Source organism: Amphibalanus amphitrite, unplaced genomic scaffold (assembly GCF_019059575.1).
Source record: "Amphibalanus amphitrite isolate SeventyFive unplaced genomic scaffold, NRLGWU_Aamphi_draft 000749F_arrow, whole genome shotgun sequence".
In the NCBI taxonomy this organism is placed as follows: domain Eukaryota; kingdom Metazoa; phylum Arthropoda; class Thecostraca; order Balanomorpha; family Balanidae; genus Amphibalanus; species Amphibalanus amphitrite.
The window spans coordinates 278,187-305,806 of NW_024882243.1; the positions used below are offsets into that span (position 1 = coordinate 278,187).

Here is a 27,620-nt window from a genome sequence, read left to right on the forward strand (position 1 = left end):
GAATTTCTGCCGCCGACTGTGACCTTGCCGACTTCCGGCGCTCCCAACGCGCCATTTTTAGAGTTAGGGAAACGAAATACATACCAAACGATAGAGAATTGATCAAGGAACACGATAGTGAAGGTTTCAAGTCGATATCTCCCACCGTTTTGCCGCAATCGCCGCGGTAAGTTGAAAAAAAGTCTATTTTTCCGAAAATTTGACCTTTGACCGGTCAAAAGTAGGTCAAATGTTGACCTAGGACCAAAAAATATACCACCAATCGCGAGATCTCGGCGAGAGCAATCCGTTGGTCTTTTCCGCTAAGCTCTACGACGCTCCGTTTTCAAACGCCAAGGGGGGTCGCACCAACCCCCCCCCTGCATGGGCGAAGGTGGCAGATCGCCGTTTACGGGCGAGGGTTAACCCGCGCACTGCTGGGGGGGTGTTTGAACACCCCCCTTGTGGTTTTTCGCGAATATCTCAAAAATTTGGTATACCTTATCGCACATCAATTCTACACATGTTGTGAAAATTTCAGACCAATGTCATTCAAGGTCAGGTCACCAGGTCACTTGAAGTGACCTCACCTCATAAAAAGTTTCAATGTCTGTCATAGCTACACCGAGTGACCGATCGCTTTGAAACTTTCAGCGATTGCTAAGAGCAATAGCATGTACAAAATGCATATCTCAGAATTTTGATATCGATGACCTAAGGTCAGGTCAATTTTGCGACCTCCCCATTATAAGTCAATGGGACTTGGGAGAAAATTGAAATGCGCCTCTTTTGGACAAAAGACATTATAAACACTCCCAAACACCGAATTACAAGTGGTTTAGACACACTGAACATGAAAATGGTGTCCGTGACCCTTATTTATGCCCTGAGGTCATCTTAGGTCACGAATGGTATCTAACAGTTTTTCGCAAATAGCTTTTGATAGAAGCATGCTAGAGCGATGAAAACGCCTTAGCTGTGTTCAGCTCGACGATACGGATCGACTGATATGCAACATGACCCTTTCCGGTCAGGTCATGACCTTGACCTGAGGTCAAATTTTCAAGTTGACCTTTCAAGGTCAACTTATAGTTCATTCGATGCGTCTTGACGAGAAGAACACAATGCTGGTAAAAGTAAGCTCGTACAAGGCTTGGGTCAAACGTTATTGCAGAAAAACTGTTTCCGAAAAAATCGGCTATTTTTGCAATTTTTGCCCCCTGCAGGCAAAACCGTTGACGTTAGGTCAAATCTGAGAAAATTACTCAGAAAATATAATAATAGGGCTATCGAATGCGCTTTTCCGCGGCGCTCTAGCTCTATTGGTTCTCGAGTTATGCGTTGGGTTCTTGGAAATTTTCGACATTCGACCTGGAAATCGGCGAAATTTTGCCTTCAATGACCTCTGGTGACCTGACCTTTGACCTGACCAAAAAATTGACCGAAGTGATTTCGTCATTATTTTTGACGCTCTTTCGAACGCCGCCGTCCGCGTATCGCTACGTGGCCCAGGAGCCGAGTTACAAGGGGGGGGGGGGTGTTCAAACACCCCCCCCCCCAGCAGGGCGTGGAAATCCAGGACCCCCAGCCGGGCGCGGGTTAAAGTGCAAGTTTAGGTGAGCGGGTTTATTAACCCAGTCGTTATTGTTCGATGTTTACGGGTATGTTTTGGGAAAGAACAATTGAATTTAGTAAAATTCGCAAGCTAGTGTTCTCTACGGCGTCTGAGAGTTAAGCTTGAAGGTAATGTGACGGGCAAAATCGTCAAAGCGACGCCAAAACCGACTGATAAGTTTCAAAGAAACCCGCCGGCTCGTGTCCGAGCCCCTTGTGGTCCAAATCTTGTTGCGTCGCATCACCAAATATTACATGCAAGTTGCAACCCTCAAACATGCAAGCGAAACGCTGTAAAGGCAAAGCCGTCCATATAAACAACGCTGCAATAAAGTACACCACAAAAATACAATCCTGTTTTCCCCCAAACACAGCCAACACATCAGCCATTGTGCTGTGACCTACCGGCGCTGGGCATTCATGCCCGCCCTGTGGCGCGGCCGGTGGCACAGAGGCCGTATTTTCACCTCGTAAATCCGCCCACCGCACGGGCCAGCCGGCAGCGCCGCGGGCGCTATTGGCCACCCGTTCCGGCGAATGGGCCCCCGGCGTGTATACAGACGGCCGGCAAATCTCGGCCGTCGGCAGCGCGGTTACCCTGGCAACCGCCGCGTCCTGCGTCATGGTACTGGGAGGTCCGGACGCCGGTCCATCACAATTACCGTCTGTTACCGCGAGCACACACGGAACGAGTGGTGTTCGTAACAAATGTATTCATCATCATCAACACATGGGGCAATATTGTCGCAGCACAGTACAAAATCACCATTATCGCCGACTTTCCCTTCTCAGAGTAGACAGACGCCGCTCGACGCATTCTCCAGGGTCATCTCATGCCGTTCTCTTCCCTCTTCTCCCCGCCCTGACCCGGCCGGCCGGTCGGTGGGCGGTGACCGGCCTCACTGCTCAGTCGGGCGGAGGTCAGCCCTTGAGCACAGAGTTGACCAGATGCTGCACCAGCTCGAGGAAGCGGGCCTCGTCCGCGCCACCCGACTCGTGGTGTTGACGAGCGGACGGCGAGTGGGACAGGCTTCGCCGCTGGTCCCGCTTCAGACTGTCCAGGAAGGACTTCTGCAGCACAGACGGGGGGCCGCTCATGTCAGTGTATAGTACGGTGGGACTGGTCAGAATGGGACACGGAGAGGAGCGAAACCGCATGCCAAGACACTGCACGCCATTACTCGTCAGGACACGACACACACCGGCACTAGACACGGCACGACACGCGATGACAAGCATCACCGGCCAAGGTAGGACTCACACTAATTAAAACAACTGCCGGTCATGGGTAGGTGTGGAACTTACAGCATACAAGCGCGGTAGCAAATGATGATGAACTTATACTTAGGCATTAACGCTATACTTAGGTATTAATGTTTATATGAATCAGGGCTGCCTGGCTGTATGCTATGAAATGGGTCGATTGTTTCCCCAACCGGTTTAATACATTTGCAATGGAATATAAAATATAATTGCTGAAGATCATCATGCCAAGGCCTTTTCGTTGTGCTTTGGGGATAGAAACCAGCAAAGCTCGACACGGGTTACGCCTCAAGATTTTTATCATCATTCAACACAAGGGCACGTCAAAAGCGCCTTTTCCGCTGACTTGGTACTCACAGAGGAAATGAGCCAGACGGATATTTATGGAAAACTCACGGTTGCATGGGTCCCCATCCGCTATCGCGCGGCTCGAATAAAAGGAGCGACTGGGGCGGCCGGGCGATCCGCCTATCCGGCAGAAAAAGCCCGAGTGGAACCGAGAGCCGGTGGCTGATCGATTGCCGAGCCGTTAGTCACCGTAAATTGACGACCCTCAGAGACAAAACTCTCCCAAGGTAGCCATTCCCGACTACCAAATGGTCGTCCGTTTGGGACGGAGAATTAACTTCGACAGACATTCAGACGACACCGGGTGCTGCCAGTTTCCAAAAGTACTCAGCACCATGAATAATTCGCCCGCCAAACGCTTCATACATTAAACAAACTCTCCCACCGGGAAAACGTGTAACGACACTCTAACGATAATGAAAGTTTCCAACACCAGCGCATTCCTCACAAGACTCGCTCCAGCTGCACTTCCCCTACCGTTGAATTCCCTACATCCGTCATATCGCATCGTACTACCCGTCATCGGGTGACGCTGTCACCCGGCGAAACCGATGCCTGTCAGGTAGTCTCGCAGACAGTACCTACGGAGGGCCAGATGGCACGGTACGGCACGGTACGACACGGTACGACACGGTACGGCACGGCACGGCACGGCCCGGCACGCGGCTCCGACGGCGGTCATCAGGTGGCCCAACGCGAGGGACCCGTGTGACCGATGCCGATCAATGCCTCTCCCGTCCCATTGCTGTGTCGGCAACAACACCGATCGGATCGTATACCCGCACTCCGACAGCTGCCTTCCGTGGAGGGAGAGCACGAGGAGGGGTTAATAGCTTCCGACCATCACCAGACCTATTATGATATTTTCAGAGGGAGCGAATTCTCCAGATGATAGGACTAATGCAGAGACACTGTGTAGTTTGTGGCAGACTTAGGCGCCGAAGGTGTGTTTTTTTATACGGTCATTTCGCTAAACAAAAACTCATCGCCACAGTCGATCAGTAAAAATAGGCGATAAAGCCGCTCCAGTTCATACCAGGAGTTTGAACAGGTCGTGCTGCTCAGGACACTGCACTTCATAAAAATGAGAAAGAGAAGCAGGTAAAACCTGTCACCAAATGAATTATGGAAACAGCAACAGCGACCACGAAATCAGCGATCAACAGATACGTGGCAGGCATAAGAAATTCCATTCCAGACCAAACAACCAGATGACATTTTGCGGCCGTCTGGGTTATACACTGTATAACTGCAGCCATCTGGCCTGCAGTTATACATTATGCCGACCTTTCAAGCATTTATGCAAACAAACCCTGTATGCTGTATCAGGCGCAGTTTGCTAAACTCGACGCGACTTCGCGCAGAGTTTAATGTGTTTGCGATTATTTCTTGTAAAGACAAACTTCAATTCAGATATGCTTCAGGGGCTTTTGATTTTACAAAAAAAGGAGATCAAAACATTACATCTCTGTGTAAAAGCAACACATCAAAGGCATATGAACAATGAAGTTGATGTCAAACATCGGCCACCCCCGCTACTTGCGCTCCTGTATCTGCCCAGCCGGGGCCGACCGCCTCAGGGACAGGCGCCCGGTGCAATCACGACTTCAAAGACGCTGTCATCAGAGGTTGTGCGTAAACACCGGCCGGTGTGCCGGGCCGGACCGTCAACACAGACTAACACAAGGCCCTGCGGCGGCGGCGGCGGCGGCCGGTCCGCGGAGACGTCCGCCCGGCCGGCCCGACAGCCCGGCGGGAGTCAGATTACAGCCACCGGCGGCGAACGGATCGCGGCAGAGGGACGGGGGACGGAGAGCGCCGTCGGTAGCCACGGAGGGCAGAGGGAGGGGCGGAGAGGAATACCAGCGGCACTTACCGCCTCATCCCTCGGGTGAACAGGGTGAGAAGGTGCTCAGTGTCGCTGTGGGTGGGTGAGGTGCTACGGTCGGGGAGGTGCTCGGCCGTGGGGGTCAATCAGTGCGGTACTCACCACCTCCTCCCTCAGGTGCCCCAGGTTCAGCGGGTGCTCGGCGGCGTCCGGCGGCGGCCGGAGCTGCAGCAGCGCCGCCTGCTCCAGCACCAGCACCAGCGTCTGGTGCAGCAGCGCCAGCAGCGGACGGCGCTCCAGGCGGGCCTCACCCACCACAGGTGACGACCGGTCCGACTGCCGACACCGGGAACCAGTCAAACACCAAACAGCGCACGGCCTCAGCGGGTAACAAAGGCGGTCGCACGGCGCACAGTTACGGTAGGCTACAGTGGGTTTCAGCAGCTTCGCAGTACATAGCGTGTACCCTTTTCAGACAATAGTTGCGTGGGTGTTATTTCCAGATAATAATAATAAATTACCCGTTGAGTCTATAACCAGACCATAATAATAAATTATCAAAATCGAGAGCCAATTTCCTTTAGACGTCGTCTACAGCCATAATAAAACGGCAGCTGGCCGCAGCAGCCGTAAAACGATAACGAACGCCAGATGAGCCGCCAACCGACGGAACCTCTCCCACGCTCCCCGCCCCACTCCCCCGTCCTAGCCAGCCTTCGCCTCGTCACAATATTCAATACCCAATCGCAGCAGCGCACCACCCAATACCCAGCCACAATACCCTTCCGATAAGTGGTTTCGGTCGGGACCCCGCGCCCTGATCTGAACTCATCGTGATCCTTTCTGACCTAATCATGATCCCAGCTCAGTGACCTAACCTCCCTCCTGCTCATAACCTTCACCATAACCTTAACACAGCCTCTGATATAACCATGACCCCAGCTGACCCCAGCATACCCCTAACTCTTATGAACTCGGCCATGGCCCCATCATAACCCCGCTCCTCACCTTCGTAAGCGGTCTCACGCAGACATTGACCCCGGCCAGCAGGGTGCCGAACGTGAGTGGCGGCGGGCCCGGCTTGTCCAGCGTCGGTGAGGCGAAGCTGGTTCCGACCAGGGGCTCCCAGGCGTCCAGATGAAGGCCATCCTCGGTGACCAGAGGTGCCAGCGGTGGAGAGAGGGCGTGCAGCGCCACCAGGCACACCGAAGATAGGCGCACCAGCCTGTGCGGGGGAGGGAGGGAACGTCAGAGGTGTAGGGACGCCAGACGCACGGAAGAAAGGCGCACCAGTCGGAGAGGGGAGGGGAGGGCCGCACGTCAGGGATGTAGAGTGACTAGGCACACGAAAGATAGGCGCACCAGTCTGTGAAAGGGAGGGAGAGACGGGTGGGTCAGGGGTGTAGGGACGCCAGGCTAACAGGGCATAGGCGCACCAACATGAACGAGAGGAGCGGATGTCAAGGGTGTATGGACACCAGGCAGACAGACGACAGGTGCACCAGTCGGAACGAGGGAGGGAGGCTCATGTCAGGAGTGTGGGGGCACAATTCACCGACGAATGAAGCCTTGCTTGGTCCGGAGACAGTGGACAGACCAGGACCGGTATCCTATTTCAAACGCATTTGTTCGAACAGTTTGTCCAAGCACACAAAGTTTAACAAGCAAAACATGGCGTCGCCTTAACGCAATCAGCTAACGAAAACAGAGCAGCGGCTTGAAACATGGCCGCTAGTTGATAGCCTATACTCTATAATGTAATTTGGTTTGATGGGTTTTGACTGCCTCCGACCCACAGCCACGGCCAACAAAAACCATCGCAGGATGAAACCAGCCGAGGAACTGGGCCACTCCACGCCACAAATTACAAATTGCCTGGCCGCAATTAAAACTGCCCCAACCTTTTGAGCTGTCAGCAAGCGATTCAACAAACACTCGGGAAAAGTTCGGGAGGAAAGGGAAGCGGCTCGTAACTTGTGAGACAGCCGGAGGGGTCGCTCCAAACGGTAATTGAAAGGCCAGGCTTGACAGTTTCCCATAATTAAAGTTCTTATCATAACATTTTCATAAAAAAGGAGTCAACAAAACGAGAACTGAGCTTAAATGAGAACAAAATGCATTACAATAAAGGCCTAGAGAAATATCAAATGTGAATAAGAATCCACAATGCCAAAATAATATTCCAAACAATTCGGCATTCATAAATACATTTACAAAGGTAAGCAAAGTGCCGTAGGATTTCGGTTCCTCAGATGAGTCCCTCTGAACAACAATAAACAGTCAGCTACCTTGCCATTGATAACGCTGACCAAAAATAAACAGTCAGCTACTTTGCCATTGATAACGATAAAGACACTGATCAAGTATCGCAGTGATCGAGAGAAGCATTAGAGCAGATAACAGATGACGGTATCCATAGAAACAGCTCCATACAGAAGATGATTACGAATCAGCGCCTTCGAAGAACCTTAACGACGATCGACACAACTTTTTCAATCGACGTTTCCAATGAAACATTATCACAGGTGACATTCTGCTATTCACAGCAATGACGTGCGAAACGATATGTCTTACCCGCTATGTCCTGTCAGGCATCCCGTTCTATAATATACTGGCATGTGTAAGAAAATGGTTCCAGCTGGGAGCATGATGGTGCGTGAAATCCGCCTGCATATGTGAGGCGAATTTAGCTTTTGCTCTGCACGGCGCGGTGACCTGTGGACTGACCTGTTTTGAAGGGTGGTGACCTGACGTGTGGCCTGTGTCACTGACCTTTCTGAACGGCGACAACCATTTTTACTGACCTGTTCTGGACGGCGGTGACTGCTGACTGACCTGTTCTGGACGGCGGTGACCTGCTGACTGACCTGTTCTGGACGGCGGTGACCTGCGTCACTGACCTGTTCAGGACGTCGGTGATCTGCTGACTGACCTGTTCTGGACGGCGGTGACCTGCGTCACTGACCTGTTCTGGACGGCGGTGACCTGTGACCTGCTGACTGACCTGTTCTGGACGTCGGTGAGTCTGCTGACTGACCTGTTCTGGACGGCGGTGAACTGCTGACTGACCTGTTCTGGACGGCGGTGACCTGCGGCGGCGGCCGCTCCGGCTCGGGCTCAGTGCTGCTCAGCCGCCGCACTCTGTGCAGCTCCTCCCGGTCAGCGAGCGTGTGCGGCCGCTCGAGGAGCAGCGCCACGATCCGGCCTCGGCACAGGTACCAGAAGCACACGCCCACGCAGCCCTTCAGCCACGACTGGCGCGCAGAGCACACAGACGGGGAGGAGAGGGTTACACAGGGCGGCAGGTAACAACGGTACGGCAGTCATATCACCGATAGAGAAAAGCAAACAATTATAATCGTCGGGTTCCAGCACAAGACGAGGTTGATCAGGTGTTTGGGCTAAAAGCGAGGGCTAGTGGTGAATCAAATGACAACAATACTACACTGAGAAGATCTCCTGGACTTGCCGTCAGCGGTCAGATTCAATAGATGGGCCTTGTCCGGTGCCATCCCACTCACCAGAAGCGTGTCGTAAGAGTGCCGGTGCCGCTGCCGCCACTGGGCGCTGAAGCTCATCAGACCGGCCACGAAACTGACGGCGGCCTCCGTCTCCTCCAGGTCAGACGGCTGCAGTCGGGTGCGTAACTGCCAAAGACATAACAAACAACGGTCAATACATACGAGTACAGCAGTGGGGTTCGTATCTGCCAAACGACGCAAAACCATCGGAAAAACGTATGGAACAGTCGGGTCCACAATTACCTGTGGAAACGTTACCGGTTAACGGCAAATACACAGCAGTCTGGTCCCCGATATGTGGACATCAATAAACACCGTAAAACGCATGACAGTCTGCTCCGCAGCTATAGTTGCGGAAACATACGCATTGCAGCCAGATCAACAACCTGAGCCATACTGTAAAAGATCACACTAGGTTACAATTACCCAGATCAACAACCTAGGCAACACTGTAAAGCATCACACTAAGTTGCAATTAACCTCGGAACAAACTTAACCCGACATCAGTGCGTAGCAGCTGTACACAAAGACTGGCCACTCCGATTAACCACCAAACTTTTCAGGTCCGCCGCACGCCCACTGGCGCGCCGCGATTACAGTTATAAAACAGCGCGCCATGTGGGGATCGTGCGGCGGGTGTCCCTGCCCACAGAGACGCCGGCGGCACATTTCGCTGCTTTATGGCAGCTCTGGACAGTCGTTCGCCCCGTTATTGCCGTAAGACATCACGCTTGGACGAGCCTGACAGAGAAATATCGGCCCGATTAACGCAGCGGGTTCTTCCGTGGGCCGATACCAATGTTCCGTGGCGAGAGGCCCTGAGTTACGATTATTTGTAATAAATGCGGGGAGTCAAAACCAAAATATACACTAATGATTGCTGGCGTAAAATATACGCACATTGATCCTCTAGTCAGCTTTAAAGACAGACACCATATCAACTTCTGTTGTAAAAAGGAACGGCGTGACCTTACCGTTTGAAACGAATACAGGTCAGGGAAAGACACAAGAAATAGCATTCGAGCAGTAACTTTACCTGTCACACATAATTAACATCATATTGGCGCACAATGGTCCAGGCGTAAAGTGATCGTACCTCAGACACGGAGACGCACAGTGCGTTTAGCTGATAGTTATATGGAGATGTAGTGCCCTTACCTTTGATATGGACGATGACATTGATCTTGCCTGAGATATGAATGCGCAGAGTGTTGTTAATGTGATATGTAAGCTCTCACCTGAGATATGGAGGCGCACAGTGTTGTTAATGTGATATGTAAGAACATTGTGCACTCACCTGAGATATGGAGGCGCACAGTGTCGCGCAGTGCACGGCGGCGAAGTCGATGGCGTCTGTGACGAAGAAGTGCCTCTGGGACCGCAGCAGGTGGGTCCACAGGTGGATGGTGAGCACCCAGACCGCGCGCCAGTCGTCCGAGACATCGGTACCCAGCTGTCGACAGTGTGTCACATACGTCAAACGCAACGGAGAACTGACAGGTGGACTGGTAGAAGAAAGGTTCCAAGTAAAGGATTGGAGCAAAATCCACAACAGATTGTACGGATGAAAGCAGACAAAATGTTCATGTTTTCAAGAAGAAAAAAGACTCAAGTAAGAAAAGAGGTACGTACAGCCCTCAGCAGACTGCGTGGTAGGTATTCTTTTTTTTCGACAAAACCGATAATCACTCAAAGGCTATGCTATCAGTTAGTCGAAACTCATCGCAAATAAATGGGCCGTGCTTCACTCCTTCGATTGGCTTCATCACTAAACAAAGTTTACGCCTAGGGAGGCAGCAAAATGCAAAGTTTGTTTTCGAGACAAATATAAACTTTTAGGTTTTGTTGCCAAACTGGATGGAAAATGAAAAGGATGATAGGCCAAATCTAAGGTGCGAAGTCTCGCGCTTCTTACTGTTACAAATCCCGAGAGACTGATATCATAGTATGCGCGTTATTCTCGGTTTTATCGAAAAAAAGAATACCTACCACGCAGTTTGCAGAGGGCTGTACTTCTGAGTTGTTATTAGGTTTAGCTGGCTTCTTATAAAAGCTAAAATGTTTAAATGAATAATTATGTCATGAACATTTAATAACCGGATATCATCTTAGCCAAAATGCTCTCTGCAGTAGTACCATTCATCTTTGCAAAGCGACAAATTTGTCAGCAAGCAATACTTTTAGAGAATATTAAACTAAAAATGCTTTCTAGCAACCAAACACTTGTGAATTACACAATAGCCATATGCCTAAGCATGCTTAGCATAAGAACGGTTCGATAACATGTGTGGCTTATTCCGCATCCGACGCGTAATCTTTGCGTCTACTTCAAAGGATTAAAAGAGATTTACGATTACAGTTCCTGGGGCTTCACTTCCAATAACAATCGGTCTCAAATTGTTTTCCGAATTCAGTCGAACGCCATCGGGCAAACTCCAGCTGGTATGCCAGCAACAAACGTTGGCTTTGCAAACAATGCACTATTGTGGCAACTTCCATGCTAAAGTTTGTCCGTTTTAAGGGCTTGCAGTAAAAGTTCGTCCCTGTACGGACAGTGTCTTTAGCTTCCTTCCAGCCGCACCCTCTCAAGCAAAAGCATGGAAAAGTTGGAGATCGCCGATCTTTGACGGCGTCTGCGTATAGCTGAGATCCACCAAATGATTAAGGCTGATCTGACTTGGATCTGACCGCCGCTTTGGACGACAGGTGTATCTCAAAAGAATGCGACTAATAAATGCACGAGCCAAAACACAAGGTATTGACAAAATATGAAAATATTAGCCAAAATGTGAAAAGCGAAAAAGAACGTAATATTTATTGATAGCTGTTTCTCGAAGCAGGTGGAATGATTTGATCATAAATATGAAGAACCTATCAATGCAGCATTCAGACTAAATATTATTTCAGTGACTTTCAGCAAAAACGTTGGTGAATATTGCTGGAAATTATTATGCCAAGGTTGGTTGAGTCTCGGACAGCAGCTTATTCTTGACGCCATCTATTCTTTTCTAAAAAGGGATATGAAACGGAACAATTCACTTAAAAACTTTGTCAGTAAATTGTTGATCTTGATAACGATTGCCGTGAAGTTTGATACATGCGTCTGCCAGGATGAGGCGAATGCCACAGTCGAGACGACTACCGGTGCCCCGACGACGACAAACGCCACGGAAGCTCCCAAAATTCCGTTCTTCGTCGACGATGCAATGGACCCCGCGACTATGAAACACATTCAATGCACCAAAAGACAGCCACAGTCACACCATTACAATCGGCTTCTTCCACCCAGCGTAACAAAGACCAACGGAAGTAAGGTGGATTGCGCCAATTTTACGGACGAGATACAACTGGAAGAGTGTAGCGTCACGGTTATCAATAAATTGGACCTTCTGCAGATCAAGAAGATCGACGAAGAAGTAGGCAGCATTCGGATGCTCATGATAGTGCGACAATACTGGACAGACAAACGTCTCAGCCTCCCACCAGAGTTTGACGACGGATGTCCAAACGTTACGATTATAAACAACCAGACAGCAAAGTATGATCCAGACGAAATGGTCCACCAGGTGTGGCTACCCGATACGTTCATCCATGGCATACAGGAAATCTACAAGCCTGAGATCCTGATGAAACCGCAGACATTTGGAATGAACGACAAGGGTCGTATCAAGTTCACCATGTTCGGAGTTTTCACGCTGTCGTGCTCTATGACGTTCCACAATTTCCCGATGGATATTCAGTACTGTCCGGTCTATCTAGAAAGCTGGCGACTCACCGAGGACTCCCAAACGCTAGTGTGGGCCAGAAAGCGGCCGATCGGCGTCCAGAAAGCCTACAGTCTGGACCAGTTCACATTCAGCGTGCGCGTTCTCGACATCCATCACGTCGAATACTCGACGGGAAACTTCTCCCAGCTGGGAGTGGTGCTGATTTTCTCACGTAAGCTGCCGTTCTACCTGCTGCAGATCTACTTCCCTACGGTGCTGTTCGTCATCATTTCGTGGCTGACGTTCATCATTCCGCCGTCGTACGCACAGGGCCGCATCATTCTCACCATCACCACGATGCTGACGCTGGCCGCTCTGTTCTCGCTGGTCGGCGTGCACTCGCCGTCCACCTCCTACCTGAAGGCTGTCGACGTCTGGATGTTCGTCTGTCTGGCGTTCGTGTTTGCCGCCGTCGTCGACTGTCTGGTAGACATTCGACTGCTGTTTGTCGTCTCACAGTCGTACAAAAGGCAGAAGCTCGGCTTCCTGACGCCCGTCTCTGTGGCGCTCGTGGAGAACAGGCGTGTGTTTGCCGACTTCTTCGGCGGTGGTGACGAGGACGAGCAGGTTGGCGCCTCCACGGCGCCCTCAGAGTTCTTCGACGTGGCCAGCCGACCGGACGTGACGGCTACGGGTAGCCGTGTGCGCTCCATCCTGCGCTCGCGCTCGTCGGAACAGCGCAGCACTGCCGGACTCGGCGTCAACTTCGCCGCCGAGCCGGCCGCGGACGTGGCGCAGGCTCCGTCCGAGCCCCAGCAGCCCGAGTCGCAGGAGGAGCGCTGGCACCACCGGGCTGACGTGTTCGAGTCGATGTCGATAGTACTGTACCCGGCCGCCTTCCTGCTGTTCAACGTGTGCTACTGGGCCTACTACCTGACGGCAGCGCGACCGCCCGAGGAACTGGCAGAGCTGATGAGACGTGGTTTCACGCCGAAGCCGATCGTACAGAGCTACTTACATGACGGCTCACTGGAAGCCTGAGGGACGCAAGGCCGGCGCCAGGTGCTCTAAGCGGCGAGCAGTAGCCTTATCCCGCTTAGAATGAACAGAAGTACAAGTCGATTGTGTTTATCGCATGCGAAAAACGCCGTGCTATGCTGTCATGCCGCTGAAGTACCCTACACAGGACAGTCAGCCAGGCAGGAAGCACAGCCAATGCCGCCAACTTCGAGGAACGGGGATACCATCAGCGCACGTAGCCGGTGATCCGTCAGTGGTCTCGACTTGTCAAGCAGGCTTCAGTGGCATATGATAAGCATACGTCGTGTGCTGGTGTCGGCCTATAGGGCTTTGTTTATTTTGGAATAATATCCGACCACGGACCACGTGTTTGGCTAACCGTTTGCTCTTTGTTGAAATGATAAGGGAAGAAATACATTTACATCAGAAGCGGTCTACACAGTACATACACACACTCACACGGAGCGCATGTCTAACCAAAAAAAAAAAAAAAACGCACACACTGACCAGTGACCACCCGACACCCCGCCATTGTCCATCCCTCTCGTCCCGTCCGACTCACCCGGTGTCGCAGCTCGGCCAGCGGCAGGCCCAGCTCTCCGGCCAGGCCCAGGCCGACGGCCTCCATAGCGGCGCGCTCCTCACTGACAGCCGCCAGCGCCGCCTGCAGCAGGTGCTGGCACAGCCGCGGCTGGCGGCCCTGGCGCAGCCGGCGGCCCAGCGCCGACAGCACAGCCGTCAGCGTGGGCCGGCCGGTCAGCAGCCGGCGCGCCGCCGGGGCCACCAGCAGTCGGCGCAGCAGCAGCGCCGCCAGACCGGCCAGCCGCTCCGAGCCGGCCGCCGCCTCAGCCGGCTCACACTGCACCAGCGCGCGCTCCAGCATGTCGCAGCAAGGCGGCAGGCAGCGCACACAGCCGGCCGCGTCTGCGGCACCAGAGATCGCCGGTCAGTTGCCACCGATCACAGCTGTCAGCTGACCACAGGTCTGCAGGAGTTACACCGCAGTCATGACCGACTAATGGACAGCACAAACTGACGAAACAAATGCAAAAGTAACCAATGTTAGTTCACGAACGACATGAAAATAGCCAGTACAAACCAGCAGGATCAAATCAATTATTCCAGCATGTCTTATCTTCCCTCAACTCACCATACTTCCTTTTCGTTCAACAGCTTCACCAAACAATTACAATAAGAGCACCTGTCGTACCCACCAGCCCCTACTTCCCTCCCTTCCTCCCTCCCTTCAATGGCTCCCCGGCTCACCCGAGTCGGCGGCGGCACGGCCGTGCTGCTGCGTCCGCAGGGCGGTGGTCAGGATGGCACAGCGGGCGCGCACCGGGAGCTCGTCAAACTGGCCGCTGCACGCCTCCAGAAGAGACCAGACGCGCTCTCTGAGCTGCGCGTCGCCGCACCGCCTGATAAGGGGAGACACGGGACGGTAGGCACTAATCAGGGATAGTTACTGTCGGGGAGAACAGCTGTCGGAAATTCAGCGAGAGTTACTGGCGGACAGAAACAGATACAATGTAGATTGCAGAAGCATCGGTCAAAGACAGCTAAGTCGATGACGGCGATAAATTCCCTGCCCAAAAACGGCGCAAAATGGGAACGTTCCAGCAACGCTACACCCATGCCTCGACCTTCCCATCCCGGCCTGTCCTTAAAACAATACCCGCCCACCACTCAATAGTTCCAGCGGGCTGTCACTGCCCCCTCCCCCCCCCCCCCGGCCAGGCCCAAACACCACAACCACGCTACTCACTGGATTCAGCGGGCCGTCACCAACCCCCTGCGAGCTGTCACCATCCCCCGCCCACCACTCACTGGTTCCAGCGCGCCGTCAGTTCACCATCCCCCGCCCACCACTCACTGGTTCCAGCGCGCCGTCAGCATCATGACCAGCTCGGCTAGGATGTTGACCAGTCGCGGCCGGCCGGCGCCGCTGCTCAGCTGGTGCTCCAGGGAGGTCAGCAGGTCGATTAGCAGACACTGCTGGCTCTCAGCCGAGATCGACACCGAACTCCCTGTTTAAGACGGAAAGATACGGAGCATTAACGACTGGCAGTCGGATATTGAGAGTTTGATGTCTGGATAGCCCGGATATTAGGTATCCGGTGCTGGTTAAAGAAGACAGATGCCATCTTTCTACATCCAACAGAGCACCTCATTTATTTGGTGAGATGGCAGCATTTCACCTAGCGAGACACATGACAAGGCTTTAATCACATTGAGCCACCCATCTCCAACCCCATCTCCCGACACCCGCGTCATCCCTTCAGAACCCCCCCCCCCCCCCCCCCCTAGCAGACCAGCCGACTGACCTGGAGTGGCGGCCACCAGGCACCAGTCGCGCCAGGCCAGCAGCAGGCTGGCGCCGTCCTCCTGCCGCTCCTCAGAGGAGGAGCCGCCGGCCAGCTCCCCGCCGTCCAGCAGCACCAGCGACGAGTTCAGGTCCCCGCTCAGACCGCCGGCGGCGTCACACACCAGCTGAAAAACAGGGGCGACCGTGAGGTACATCAGGAAATGAGGAAAGACATACAATATGTGGAATCTTATATGTTTCTAGCGCGCCACAGCGGTTATGTCACGCTATCAGACAAGTTAGTAGGAGCCTATAATTAATCTGCCTTGCCTCGCTCTGGACAGAGTGAGCACTGAGCAGTGACGTTTCACTGTGTCACTGGCTTGAGACCCAGTCCCGTGTCGCTCCATGCTGTCCACCCCGTGCCATACCCCTCTACGTCTCCCAGCCCTGCGCCGTACCTTTGACCAGGCGTTGAGCAGCCGTCCGCGGTCCTCCGTCGCCTTGCCCAGCAGTGTTCCCAGTCGCGGGTCGGGCTTCCGCGCATAGTACAGCTGGAGTGCCAGGGTGCGGAGCAGGTGGGCCGAGAGCGCCAGCGGCGGCGGCCGCGCACCGCCGGCCGCCAGCAGCGGCGCCACCAGGTCCGACCAGAACCGCTCCGAGGCCGTGAGGTGGGTGAGCGCGGCGCCGCACTGGCCCAGCCACAGAGCGTGCACGAGCGCGGCGGCGGCCAGCAGCAGCGGCGACTCCCAGCGCTCCGACTGCGGCAAACGGGGGGACATAGACACAATCAGACATAGAACAGATCAGAAAAAGACACAGACATGAGCACAGTATGAGCATATTGACGCACAAGACACTGACCCTCTGTCAGAGTAGACTATCATGGAACTGAGGCAAACACTAGCAAAACACTTATCACACAATATACATGATACATTGCATAACATTAATCTATATCTAAAACATTTCAAAGAAGCCGGATAAGAAGCTAAGAGAGCTGCCATGTTCATACAATCAAACAACAACCATAAAACTCGACTTACCTTGCGGTGTTCTTCGAAGATGGCGAGTAGTTCCTCGAGGAAGCCGCCCTCATCATCCTGCTCGGCCTTTTTCTTGGTCCCATCCTCGGACTCCACCGTCCCGACACCTGCCACGGGCATCACGGTCAAAATCACATTCAGCACTCATCCGAGTTGACACATTTCCTAGCATACTTTACACATTAGTCAATAATTAGTCTATCACACATCACATTCAACTCATCAGTCAACGTCTAATCTCCCACGATTCATACTACATACATGTACACGCATTTTCAGTCAACACCGCTCACACTTCACCGCTCACACTGCACATTCCACTTATCAGTCAACACCACTCTCACTTTACACTAACATAACACCACCCCGACCCTCGCCCCGAACCTCCACCATCCCCGCCCCACCAGTCCATATTCTCTCCCGGTATCATCCTAGTGCTGCCACCTACCGAGCAGGCGCTGCAGCAGTCCCGGCTGTGAAGTGACGCACGTCGCCAGGAAGTCGAGCACGGCCACCTTCAGACTGGCGTCCTCGGTCTCGGCTCTCAGCCGGCGCAGGATGACGCTGCAGATGACGTCCGAGTCCTGGCCGAACGAGGCCAGCAGCGACATCGGGAACACCTGGACACCGAGAGAGGAGCGGAGACTTCAAATGAAGAAAAGAGACATACGAGGGGAAGTTATTAGACAATGCGGTAGGGAGAGGGGAGAAAATAGTACACGGGACGGCACACATGCTGCGATGGCATGACCACTCGAAATTATGCATTATTTGACAGACAACGGAAAATGACTTTTAATATTTAGTATTTGTATTTTTTTTTTTGTATTTATTCAACAGACCGTCAACAGGTACTTGACCCACTAAAAGACGGAGTCACAAGATTAAAAACAATAAATATGGTACACACAGGCAGCATACACACGCCCGGATAAAAACGCAGATACACATTTAACTAAAATAGAAAACAATGAACAATACAATGAAATAGGCAATGAAGTGAAAATATGAAGAAAAAAATGTGTGAACGACCACTGAGCATGAGTTTTAAAATCCCATGTAAGGTGGGAAAGAAATCATGATACAAGGTAAACAGAATAGCTGAACAAACAGTAAATATGAACACTGAGAGATAAACGATGTATAGGTACTTTAAAAACACGTAAAAATGTATAAAGTGAAATGAAAAATATAAGAAAACATTAAAAATAGACATATTTAAAATCATAAAAATATAAAATCAATAAGAATCACCTACCAACAGTGACTAGTGGCCCGGAGGTGGTGGTAAGTTCGCAACGTATTTGATGACATGAGCTTTGTACGCAAAAAAGCTGGTCGTGAAAAAGTCGTCTTTGGAATGAGCGAGGAATGAGTTCGTCTCTCTCGCGACACGACAGACCAACCCGTTCTGGACCGTGCTGATTCGGGCGCGACTCTCAGCAAACAGTGCTGCAGTGCGCGTCGGTCGGATAGGCACGCGTAAGGGGAATCGGGATAAGAGTATCTCAGAGTTCAGTTTCTCAGAGAACAGACCCTTTAGGAACAGGGGGTCGTGTTGGGCTCTTCGAGAGGAAAGGAACGGGACACGGAAATGCTTGGATAAATATGGATAGGTAAGTGATGGGCAAGGATTGTTGGAGTGGTGGTTTAACCAGAGGAGAAACTTGTGCTGAATCCGATCGACGCGAACTGTGTGGGAAGTGGCTGCGCCTGCCCAAATGACCGTTCCGAACTCAAGGACAGAACGTACGTTTGCGCAGTACGCAGCCAACAGAGATTTCGTATTGAATTTGGCTTTTTAGATCCGGTTTGAAATGAGCGAATGAGAAGCCCGAGAGACCGGTTGGCTCGGGCAGCGATATGGTTTATATGGTCCGAAAAGGTCAATTTTGAGTCCAGAACAATGCCGAGATCACGAATACTCTTGACGGACTCGAGACTGGTGCCTCCGATGCTATATTTCACTTGAATCGGCTGGCGCCGAAGAGTGGTGGTGAAGGCCTTGCATTTAGACGGATTTAGAGCTAAGACCCATGTGACGCACCACTCCTGAAGGCGACACAGGTCGTCCTGCAGGAACCGCGCGTCAGATGAGTCTTTGATTTTACGATATACTTTGAGGTCGTCAGCGTACAATAGACAGTTCGAGGTCAGGTTGTCCGGAAGGTCGTTAATGTAAAGAGCGAATGCCAAAGGAGCCAAAAGTGACCCTTCGGGCACGCCGGAAGTGACAGAGATTCAATCTGACGTTTTGCCGTTCACCACAACTCTCTGGCGCCTTCCGGAGAGATATGAGGCAAACCATTTGAGCGCTGACTGTTTTAGGTGGTATGATTGATTGAGTTTGTGAATCAGAAGCCGATGGTTGACACTTTGGAACGCTGCCGAAAAGTCTGTATAAATGGCACCTGGAAAATCGCACTAAAGGTTATTGAAAAGAGAGTGGCCAGTGACAGAGAGCGGAGCAGAAAAGTCCGGCCCGGCTGACACAGTGGAGCTGACTATCGGTCAGCGACCGAAGGACACCTATGTACCTTGGCCAGTCGAAGCAGCAGCCGGATGGCCAGTGTGGGCAGGTGCGGGTTGTGTCGGTGGAACAGGTACTGGGCGATGGCCAGCACCGGGCGTAGCTGGCCGCGGCCCACCGGCTGGCTGGTCAGCAGGGTCTCCAGCAGGCTGGCCTGCTGCTGCTGCTGCTGCTGCTGGGGGAGGTCCTCGCGACACCGCAACACCAACAGCCTGAGAGGAGAGAGGCAGGCACATGGCGCTGTTAGACGGGGTAGAAAGCCTAACAGATCACAGCTGATTTTGAATTACTGACCGACTGACCGTCTGTCCCAAGGTACACATTACCTAGCCCGGACAGGCACGGACTGTCGTCGGTCGGCACCACTCACCTGTTCAGCACAGAGAGCGCCACGTGGATCAGCCGGATAAACTCCAATCCGGCGCCGGTGTCCCAGTGGGTCTGCTCCTCCAGCAGCATCACGATACGGGCCTCGCCTGAAACGAGCACGGGGGCACGTACAAAATATATTAGGAGCACGATATTCATGACGTGTTTCTCAATAAGAATAACGAGCTGAAATTAGCACAGCGAGAAATAAAGATCATGTAAAGACTACATCTAGCTGGCTTAATGACAAAACAGGCTACGTAGTTAAAGATCATACGACCCCTCCAGTTAGATCATATAGTCAAACAATCACTAGCAGGGTAACAGCTGCCATCCTGCAAGCTGTTCTAGTTCTCCCGTAGCTCTCCTGACCCAGATGCCCTCGTCCCCTCTCTCCCCTCCACGCTCACCGTGCACCACCAGAGCCAGCAGCGTCTCGGCCGGCGGTCCGTCAGTCAGTGCGCGCGCCACCATTTGCCGCAGCGGCCCCGGACCGTCCAGCGGCAGCAGAGCGTCCAGCAGGCGCAGACAGGCTCGGCCCAGCGCCGTCTCGTCGCCGCGCCGCGCGTACTGCCAGCGCACGTGCGCAGGGAACACGTCCCGGAGCACGAACGCTACGGCCGGCACCAGGGCGGCCGGCGGCGGGTCCGGCGCCGCCTGCAAACGGGGCACGGGGACCGGTCAGCCAAGCAGATAATTATGGGCCACTTTTGGCGGTAAAGCAGTGACAATTGCGTCAATAAAAATGCCTTCAAAATTGCCTAATATCGAACTTATTAACATTTTTTCAATACCTGCGGGTAACCCTAGAGGAGTTCACCAGCGGCAAGAAGTTCCGAATTTTCAATTGACCCTTATCACCCGACCTGCCCATCCCCCCCCCCCCCGTCTCGCTCCAGACCAGCCCACACAGGCAGCCTACCTGCACGGTGTTGTGCAGCAGGTGTAGGAAGGCCTGGGTCAGCGGGTACTTCCGCTGGACACACTCGTGAGCCTCGATCAGCTCACCGAGCCGGCCGGCCTCTACCGAGAGCACCGGGTCGCCGCCAGCGCCGCCCCGCGGCAGGAGCCTGAAACACAACACCGGGTCAGACGGCACGTCCGACGGCCAACTCAGGATGGCAATTGGCCAGTCACTACCACAGCCGCCGTGTGACAACACTTACCACATCCGCGAACATGTCTTAAAAAAGCTTAGGTGACATGTCGCCTACTAAATGATGTTTCCTAGCTCAATGCCCGAGGAACTTGTAGCCTGCAATCATGCATAAGCCGGGAGGAGGACAGAAAATACCACATTCTGGCAAACCTTTAACAATGTGACAACTTTTTTCGAAAGCATTAGTGCGCAGCTCAGCAGATGGAGAATGGTGACATTGACGTGACCTGTTTCTGTAGCGTGTGTACCTGTTTCTGTCCATGTGCTCCCAAACGTAGTGCGGCTCGACGCGGGCGTACAGCGCCAGCACCTCTGCCGCGTGGTGGACGAAAGACTGGGGCGGCGAGCCCCAGCGGTAGTGACTGTAATAGAACAGGGGGTTGGGTCAGTGGACTGACAATTGAGACGGAGAACCCCACCGGTAATAGCTGAACGGTAAGACGGCTAGGTCAGTGGATGCACGACGGAGGCGGGTCCTTACGTTAACCGCTGAGTGAGTGATTCTAATAACAAGGTAACGGTGTCTGAAACCTGTCGGGGTTGAGGGCTGTACATCATGGAGCTCAAGCAAGGATCACCGTGTAGTTGCGTCACGCAGATAGTTAGGACATTACTGATCACTACCACCGAACTAACACTGAACAGTGAACAAATTGAAACTAACTCGCAGATCCTATCCCTCTACCTCTCACCCACTCCCTCTGTCTCCCTCTCTTCCCTTTGCACATCCCGCCCAGCGCACCGGTGACCTACCGCTCCAGAATGGGGAACAGGAGGTCGATATGCGGCCGCAGCTGACGGAGCAGGTCCGGAGAGCCCGTCTCCATGGCCGCTCGCAGCAGACAGGCCACGGCGCCGGCGCGCTCCAGCGTCTCCGGCTGCACGTGCTGCTCGCCCAGCTGACCCTGTGACCGTGAGAAGACAGACCGGACGTCACGGGACTATTCAGATGGTTAGATCGCGCCTTATTCCGTTGCAAGGAGAGATGATGCAATGGTTTTTCAGGTCCTGACTTGGTGAAATGAAAACTCACTCCACACAGAGGACCTAATTGATAGCCTAGCGAGTTTTACGCCGACCAGCGGGCGGACTCCCCCCCCCCCCCCCACACACACTTTCCTTCCCCCTACGAGCCACGGTTCCCCAGCGCCCCCCCCCCCCCTACCCGACCAGCCGCGGTCTCTCAGCCGCAGTCACCTCCTGGTGCAGATCATCCAGGAAGATGAGCGCCCGCTGCCAGCCGGAGTGGGCCACCGACCAGCTGACCAGGTGGTGGCGGCCCTCCAGCAGGCGGCCCTCTGTACCGGCCGGTATCAGCAGCTGCGGCAGCCGCTGCTCGGGCCGGCGCGGAGCGCGCAGACTCCACAGTCGGCCTCCCTGCGAGACGGCCGCCGAGCCGCCGGGTACGGCCGCCGCCGGCTCGGCGAAACAGGGAACACGCTGCAGGTACGACACCACCTGGAATAGAATTACACAAGGGTGTAGGTGATGTTTATCATAACTAGTTATAATGACGTTACTGCTTATGAGATAACCACAATGAAAGTAAACATCTTCACGCCAGTACCGGACACACCTTATGATGCAAAAGCTATTGAAATACAACCCCAGTTTATCAATTACCAAAAATTTGGGCCCATACATCAGTATCATCACTTTCACTACAACCAATCCCACCAACAAACCATTTCATCATGCTAACCCACCCACCTCCGCCTACAGAAAGCCCAGGGCAGTAAGCTCACCTCCGTGAGGCTGGAGACACCGGCGCGGGCCAGGCCGGCGCAGAGCTCCAGGAGCGGCGCCGCGTCCGCCGGGAACCGTGCCGCCACGTCGTCAAACAGCAGACGGAGGCCACACGAGTCGGAGTCGGCCGCCCAGAAATCGGCGGCCAGGTGCGGCACCGATAGAACTTCGGCGCAGATCTGGCGGCAGAGGGCTCGGCGTCAGGTGCGGGGGAGGAGACATACTGTCCCCGGGGGATGAACCACGCCGACAGCGGGAGACGAACGGACGTAAAGCACCAGTCAGACCCCGTTTCGAAAATAATGAAGGCGTGTAAAATGGGCTGAATAAAATGCGAAATTTTGTATTCGCTATGACATGTAATATGACAATGCATTAGAAGGGTTGCAGCTTTCAACCATCGTGTGCGATTTTCTACTTACCGTCACCATGTCCTTTTCGTCACCCAGGTTCGTAGCGTCGAAGCAGAGCAGGAGTAGATCCACGACGTTGTAGATCGTTGCCCGGGCAATCTTGCCGATCATCGAGGTCTGCAAATAGTAGAAAGGGTTGGTCACATACCTATCGTGCACCAAGGTCCATGGAAAGATTTGTCCTGCTGAGTTACGTCACAATGCGGCAAAAGCAAACAAGGAGTGTCCCCACGGCGGCTCGTTCACAGTCCGAAAATGTTCAGGTCAGACATGTTCCTCGATTCGAGATAAACTCAGATTACATCCATAGATTGATCTGGGTGTTCTCTCACAAACACTCATCCCGACAACCAATAGATTCAGTCCACATCACGTCACAACACCGGCTCTTTCCTCTCCTCACCCTGTTCTGGAAGACCTCGGCCTCCGTCAGCATCTGTCGTATGTAGCCCAGGACGTTCAGCTGGCGGCAGCGGCGGGTGAGTGCCGCGCGGCGCCCCTCGCTGCCTGCCGCTCCGTTCGCCGTCACGTGCAGCACCAGCAGCCAGGCGAGCAGCAGCGGACCGTGCTCTGGTCGAGCTCCCAGCGGCAGCGCAGCGTCCAGCTCGGCACGTGCCATCTCGGTGGATAACAGGTGAGTCTCCAGTAATGGAGAGCCCCTGCGGAGTAGCGAGGAGCAGTCATACAGGCGCTGGGGAAGGGGGATAGATAGACGGATAGCTGGGGTGAGGAGATAGATGGGAGGGTTTGGAACCGCAGGGTGATACCGCGTTATTCGATAACAAACTAACATTTTAAGACCGACTAGACACCGTGTGACGCACAGAATCAACTCAAATACCAGCAGCGAACTGGCGTGGGCTTGATACGAAATGAAAGATAGTAGGGACTGATAAAGTAATGAGGAGGCAAGCAAAGAGTAGCGGCTGCAACCATGCCAAGGTCCTGACAAAATTACCTTAGCCCTTACCTACCCTGATGACCCCACACAACGTCGGTGCGGTGGGGTGGATCAGTCCCATACCTGACTTGGTCGGCCAGCTGGCCCAGTTGCATGCCGTGCAGGCAGACGGTGGTCTGGAGTAGGGTGACGGAGCGCAGTAGCTCGGCGTGCTGCTCTGTGAGCAGCTGCGCGTACGGCGGGCTGTGGCCCAGCGCGTGACGCTGCCGGGCAGTGGGGCAGAATGGTCAGAAGGCCACCACACGGGGACGGGGCGCTGTGAGCTGAAAACACTACCTACCTAATAATACGCTTGACGATACCACCATGTCATGCGAGCGATCACACTTCAGTGTCAGCTATGAACGCTGCCGGTAATATCGCCACGAATTACCGCAATAATTCCGCACACTAGATTACATCGAACGCAGACGGATATCCACCATCTTACAGACACACTGTGCAGCCTTCCCACATACAGAGCACGCCTCTATAAATCCCCTCAGCTCCGGACCCCGCACTGACCGTGAACAGGTTGACGAGTCTCAGCAGCTGGCTGCGGTTGAGCGGCTGGCGCTGCTGGCAGTAGGTCAGCACGCACTGCAGCAGCTCGGCCTGCTCTTTGAGCGCGCTGCTGACCCAGCTGTCACGGCCGGCTGGGGAGCTGAGCGCTTCGTTGTGCCTCCAGCTGGGCGGCTGGGCCGACACACACCACTCCAGCTGGTCCAGTAGTGACGGCAGCAGACGGCCGTCTTTATCGATCACATAATTCAGGAACTTGGCAAACAGAGGCTGTGAACAGGAAGAAATGGTCGCGTCAGACGGCAGAATAGTGTTAACGAAACTCACCACCACTTTGAGCTCATGAACATGAACATCGTGCATCTGATAAAAACACAACCGTACTTCACATATCACAGCGTTTTCCCGTACGAATGCCACAGCCTGAGCCGCACCTTGTACGGGTGATCGGTGTCGGCGTGACGCGCGATGATCTGCCGCAGTCCCATGAGCAGGTAAAGTCGCTCCGTGTGGTAGAAGCGCCAGACGCTGACCAGCAGCGCCTGCTGGTGTCGCTCCGACGAGAGCAGCGCCGATAGAGAGCGCGACGTGCCGCGGAACTCGGAGACCAGGTAGCTGTACAGCAGCTCCTCGGCCACCGGCTCAGACACGTCCTGACGACGGCGGCAAGAGGTCAGAAGGATGGCGTGTCTGAACGCGACAGGTTTGAGGATGTCCTGTTAGCAGAAGTGGTCAGATAACAGGAGAAATGTGATGGCAGTAGCACAAACAAAACACACAAGAACGATTTCATCTTAGCAGAAGAGTAGGTTGGCACAGTTTGCACAAGCCAGTTTATCAGGTGCAAAATAGTTCTAGTCAGTGAAGCATCCTATAAACAGCGGGAGCATTGGAACAAAAGAATGTCACACTGATTGGTGGCTTACTTAAAGAGGGTAGCATGTAAAGTTTTAACACATTCAGCTATGAATTGAAAGCATAAGTACTTACAATTAGCTTCATAATCTTTGACAAGAAGTCCTTCTGAGCAGAAGAACCTGTTGATGATGTTTTTGATGTCTTTCCCTTGTCATCATCAGATGACTTAGCATAATAGAGGATGCCTTTCGAGAACTTGTCTTTGCCTTCCTCAAGCTGCTTTCCCACAATGGTATTGGAGTACACCACACTTGTCCCAGAGAGGATTGACCACAGGGACTCATTGCTGAAAAAAACACTGGTTGGTCAGTCTCATTGCACATACCTACTTATACAGGTATACATTCTACCTGATGCATTCAGTGCAGGTTGTAAGCACTAAGTAAGATTGATTACCAGCTTGTCTAATAAAAAGAAACAATAATACACATAAAACAAAGATTTATGATCAAGTGCAAACAAATGGTAATGCAAACATAAATATGTAGGTAATTAATATTTTCATAGCAGGCAGAAAACATGCATTATCAAATTTACATAAACCACCAAAAAGATCAAAGACCAGCTTTTAATCATAACCCTATCAAAATGTTATCTCTGATGAAGATATGAATGAGCAGAATTGGAAAAGGACCTACCTCATACTGATCCCATCCATGATGCTGGTGATGGGCACACTGCTATTCTTGCAAGTATGTGATTGACATTAGCCTGAAAGGGAAAATATCCAACCAATGCACATTCAAATATCAATAAGCAGAAAATCTACACTGAACTACAGAACAGTTCAGTCAGTTGTGTAAAACAAGCACAGGACTTGTCAATAGGGAAGACTGATCCAGATTTAGACAGCTTAGGTACTGCAGCTATAATTAGGACTTAGGCAGCTTAGGTATTAGCATGTCTGCATTGCATCTATTTCAGATTGCAAAATATTCCATTGAGGATTGTACACAATCCTCAATGATGAGACACTTTAATACTTCTGAGTCACGCAAGCAGGAATCAAAGCTGCCGGTGAATGGTCACAATGGTGGCTTGACCAGCCTAGTGTTGTTTGTGCCAGAGCTGTTTGACAGCACCCTCCTATCTACCAGCACCTACCAGGTATGACATTTTGGCTATCAATTTCTAAAGAAACAAAAACTTATTTGGCAAGTTTGCTTATGACTGAAGTGGTAATGCATAGAAGCAGCATGTCCTGCAACAGGGAGATCCCTGTTGTCACATTGATTCAGGTCTGGGTGAGCATGTCCAGGATGAGGAAGATCCAATGAATTGAAGATAATATTGGTGAAGCATGGGTACCTATCTTACCAGTAACTAAATGGATGGAGGAGATTGAGATGTGAGTGCCCATCCAATATTGCCAGACTAGAAAAATATAAAAACAAAAAATAAAATAAATCTATGTTACTGCCTACAATCTACAATAGCAGGAGCATTGCGCCTTGCGGTGAAATTTTGGCACAGCTTCTTGTTCTGGTGTAACTGCATTTTAAATTTTTGGTGCAAAATGGAAAGACCAAACCTTATCTAGCTCGTTGCCGCATTCCACATTCAAATAGAGCAGGTAGGTACCATACCTACTTAAAGGAAATAGTTCACTTTCACGAAATTATTTTTTTGCAATGGATTTATGATTTTTTATGTTCAAAATGATCAGCAAAGAAAATAAAACCTATTTATAACAAAAGATTATTTTCTATATTTTGATATAAGAAGAACTTTTCAGTTTCTGTAAGGCACAGGCGATCCAGTATGAAAAGAGCATGGGTCCCGAAAATTCTTCAGAAACTAGAGAAATTATGGCGGCCACCGGCATTTGGGCGATCTGCTGCTGCTGAATGTCCTTATTGATCAGTACGAGAATTTCTCTAGAGTTCTCGTAGATTATTTCTCTAGTTTCTGAAGAATTTTCGGTACCCATGCTCTTTTCATACTGGATGCAAATATATGCAAGGCACACATCCTCAACGCAAGACACCTTTTTCGGGACGAGAAATAGAATATCTTTGCCTAGGGTGATCGTTGGGCTGTAAAAGCTCCTGATTTATGCTCGTCTCAGCCCAGGCTACGGAACTGCTATTCCAGTTCCAAACCCATGTTAAAAAGTGAACTATTTCCTTTAACCTATTAGGTTACCTACTTACCCACCTAACCAACCAAAAAGATTGAAATCAGAGTTCAGACACATAGGCCTACGGCATGTGATTGTCTATTATACGGTGTTAGTGCTCGGGTAATAATTGCAAAAATACCCAACAACCTAATATCAGCCCATGCCCAACAATATCCGACACAAAATTAAAGCCATTAAAGCTACCCGATATGAAAAGGGTCCACAGCAACAGTAGAGCCGTTAAAAACAAATCCCTCACCGCCGCTGAGT

General features: G+C 52.2%; 2 protein-coding genes across 2 annotated transcripts; one reads left to right on the forward strand and one right to left on the reverse strand.

Annotated features, from left to right (window-relative positions):
- Positions 1-2,286: 2,286 nt before the first annotated feature.
- On the reverse strand, positions 2,287-27,601 carry LOC122365582 (nucleoporin NUP188-like). The gene is made up of 29 exons (XM_043336915.1): positions 27,555-27,601; positions 25,867-25,939; positions 25,301-25,514; positions 24,745-24,963; positions 24,314-24,580; positions 23,873-24,012; positions 23,252-23,507; positions 22,858-22,965; positions 22,435-22,614; positions 21,887-22,147; positions 21,443-21,594; positions 20,938-21,051; positions 20,453-20,600; positions 19,941-20,187; positions 19,532-19,637; positions 19,169-19,373; positions 17,080-17,251; positions 16,632-16,738; positions 16,047-16,346; positions 15,605-15,770; positions 15,154-15,307; positions 14,547-14,698; positions 13,843-14,204; positions 9,851-10,006; positions 8,554-8,679; positions 8,102-8,286; positions 6,041-6,257; positions 5,195-5,368; positions 2,287-2,664 (listed from the first exon to the last, which is right to left on the reverse strand). Exons 2-29 carry the CDS (start codon positions 25,884-25,886, stop codon positions 2,515-2,517), a joined length of 5,058 nt encoding a protein of 1,685 aa, XP_043192850.1. The 5' UTR covers positions 25,887-25,939; positions 27,555-27,601; the 3' UTR covers positions 2,287-2,514.
- LOC122365583 (glycine receptor subunit alpha-2-like) lies at positions 11,329-13,715 on the forward strand. The gene has a single exon (XM_043336916.1). The coding sequence runs from the start codon at positions 11,574-11,576 to the stop codon at positions 13,299-13,301; it is 1,728 nt and encodes a 575-aa protein (XP_043192851.1). The 5' UTR covers positions 11,329-11,573; the 3' UTR covers positions 13,302-13,715.
- Positions 27,602-27,620: the final 19 nt, after the last annotated feature.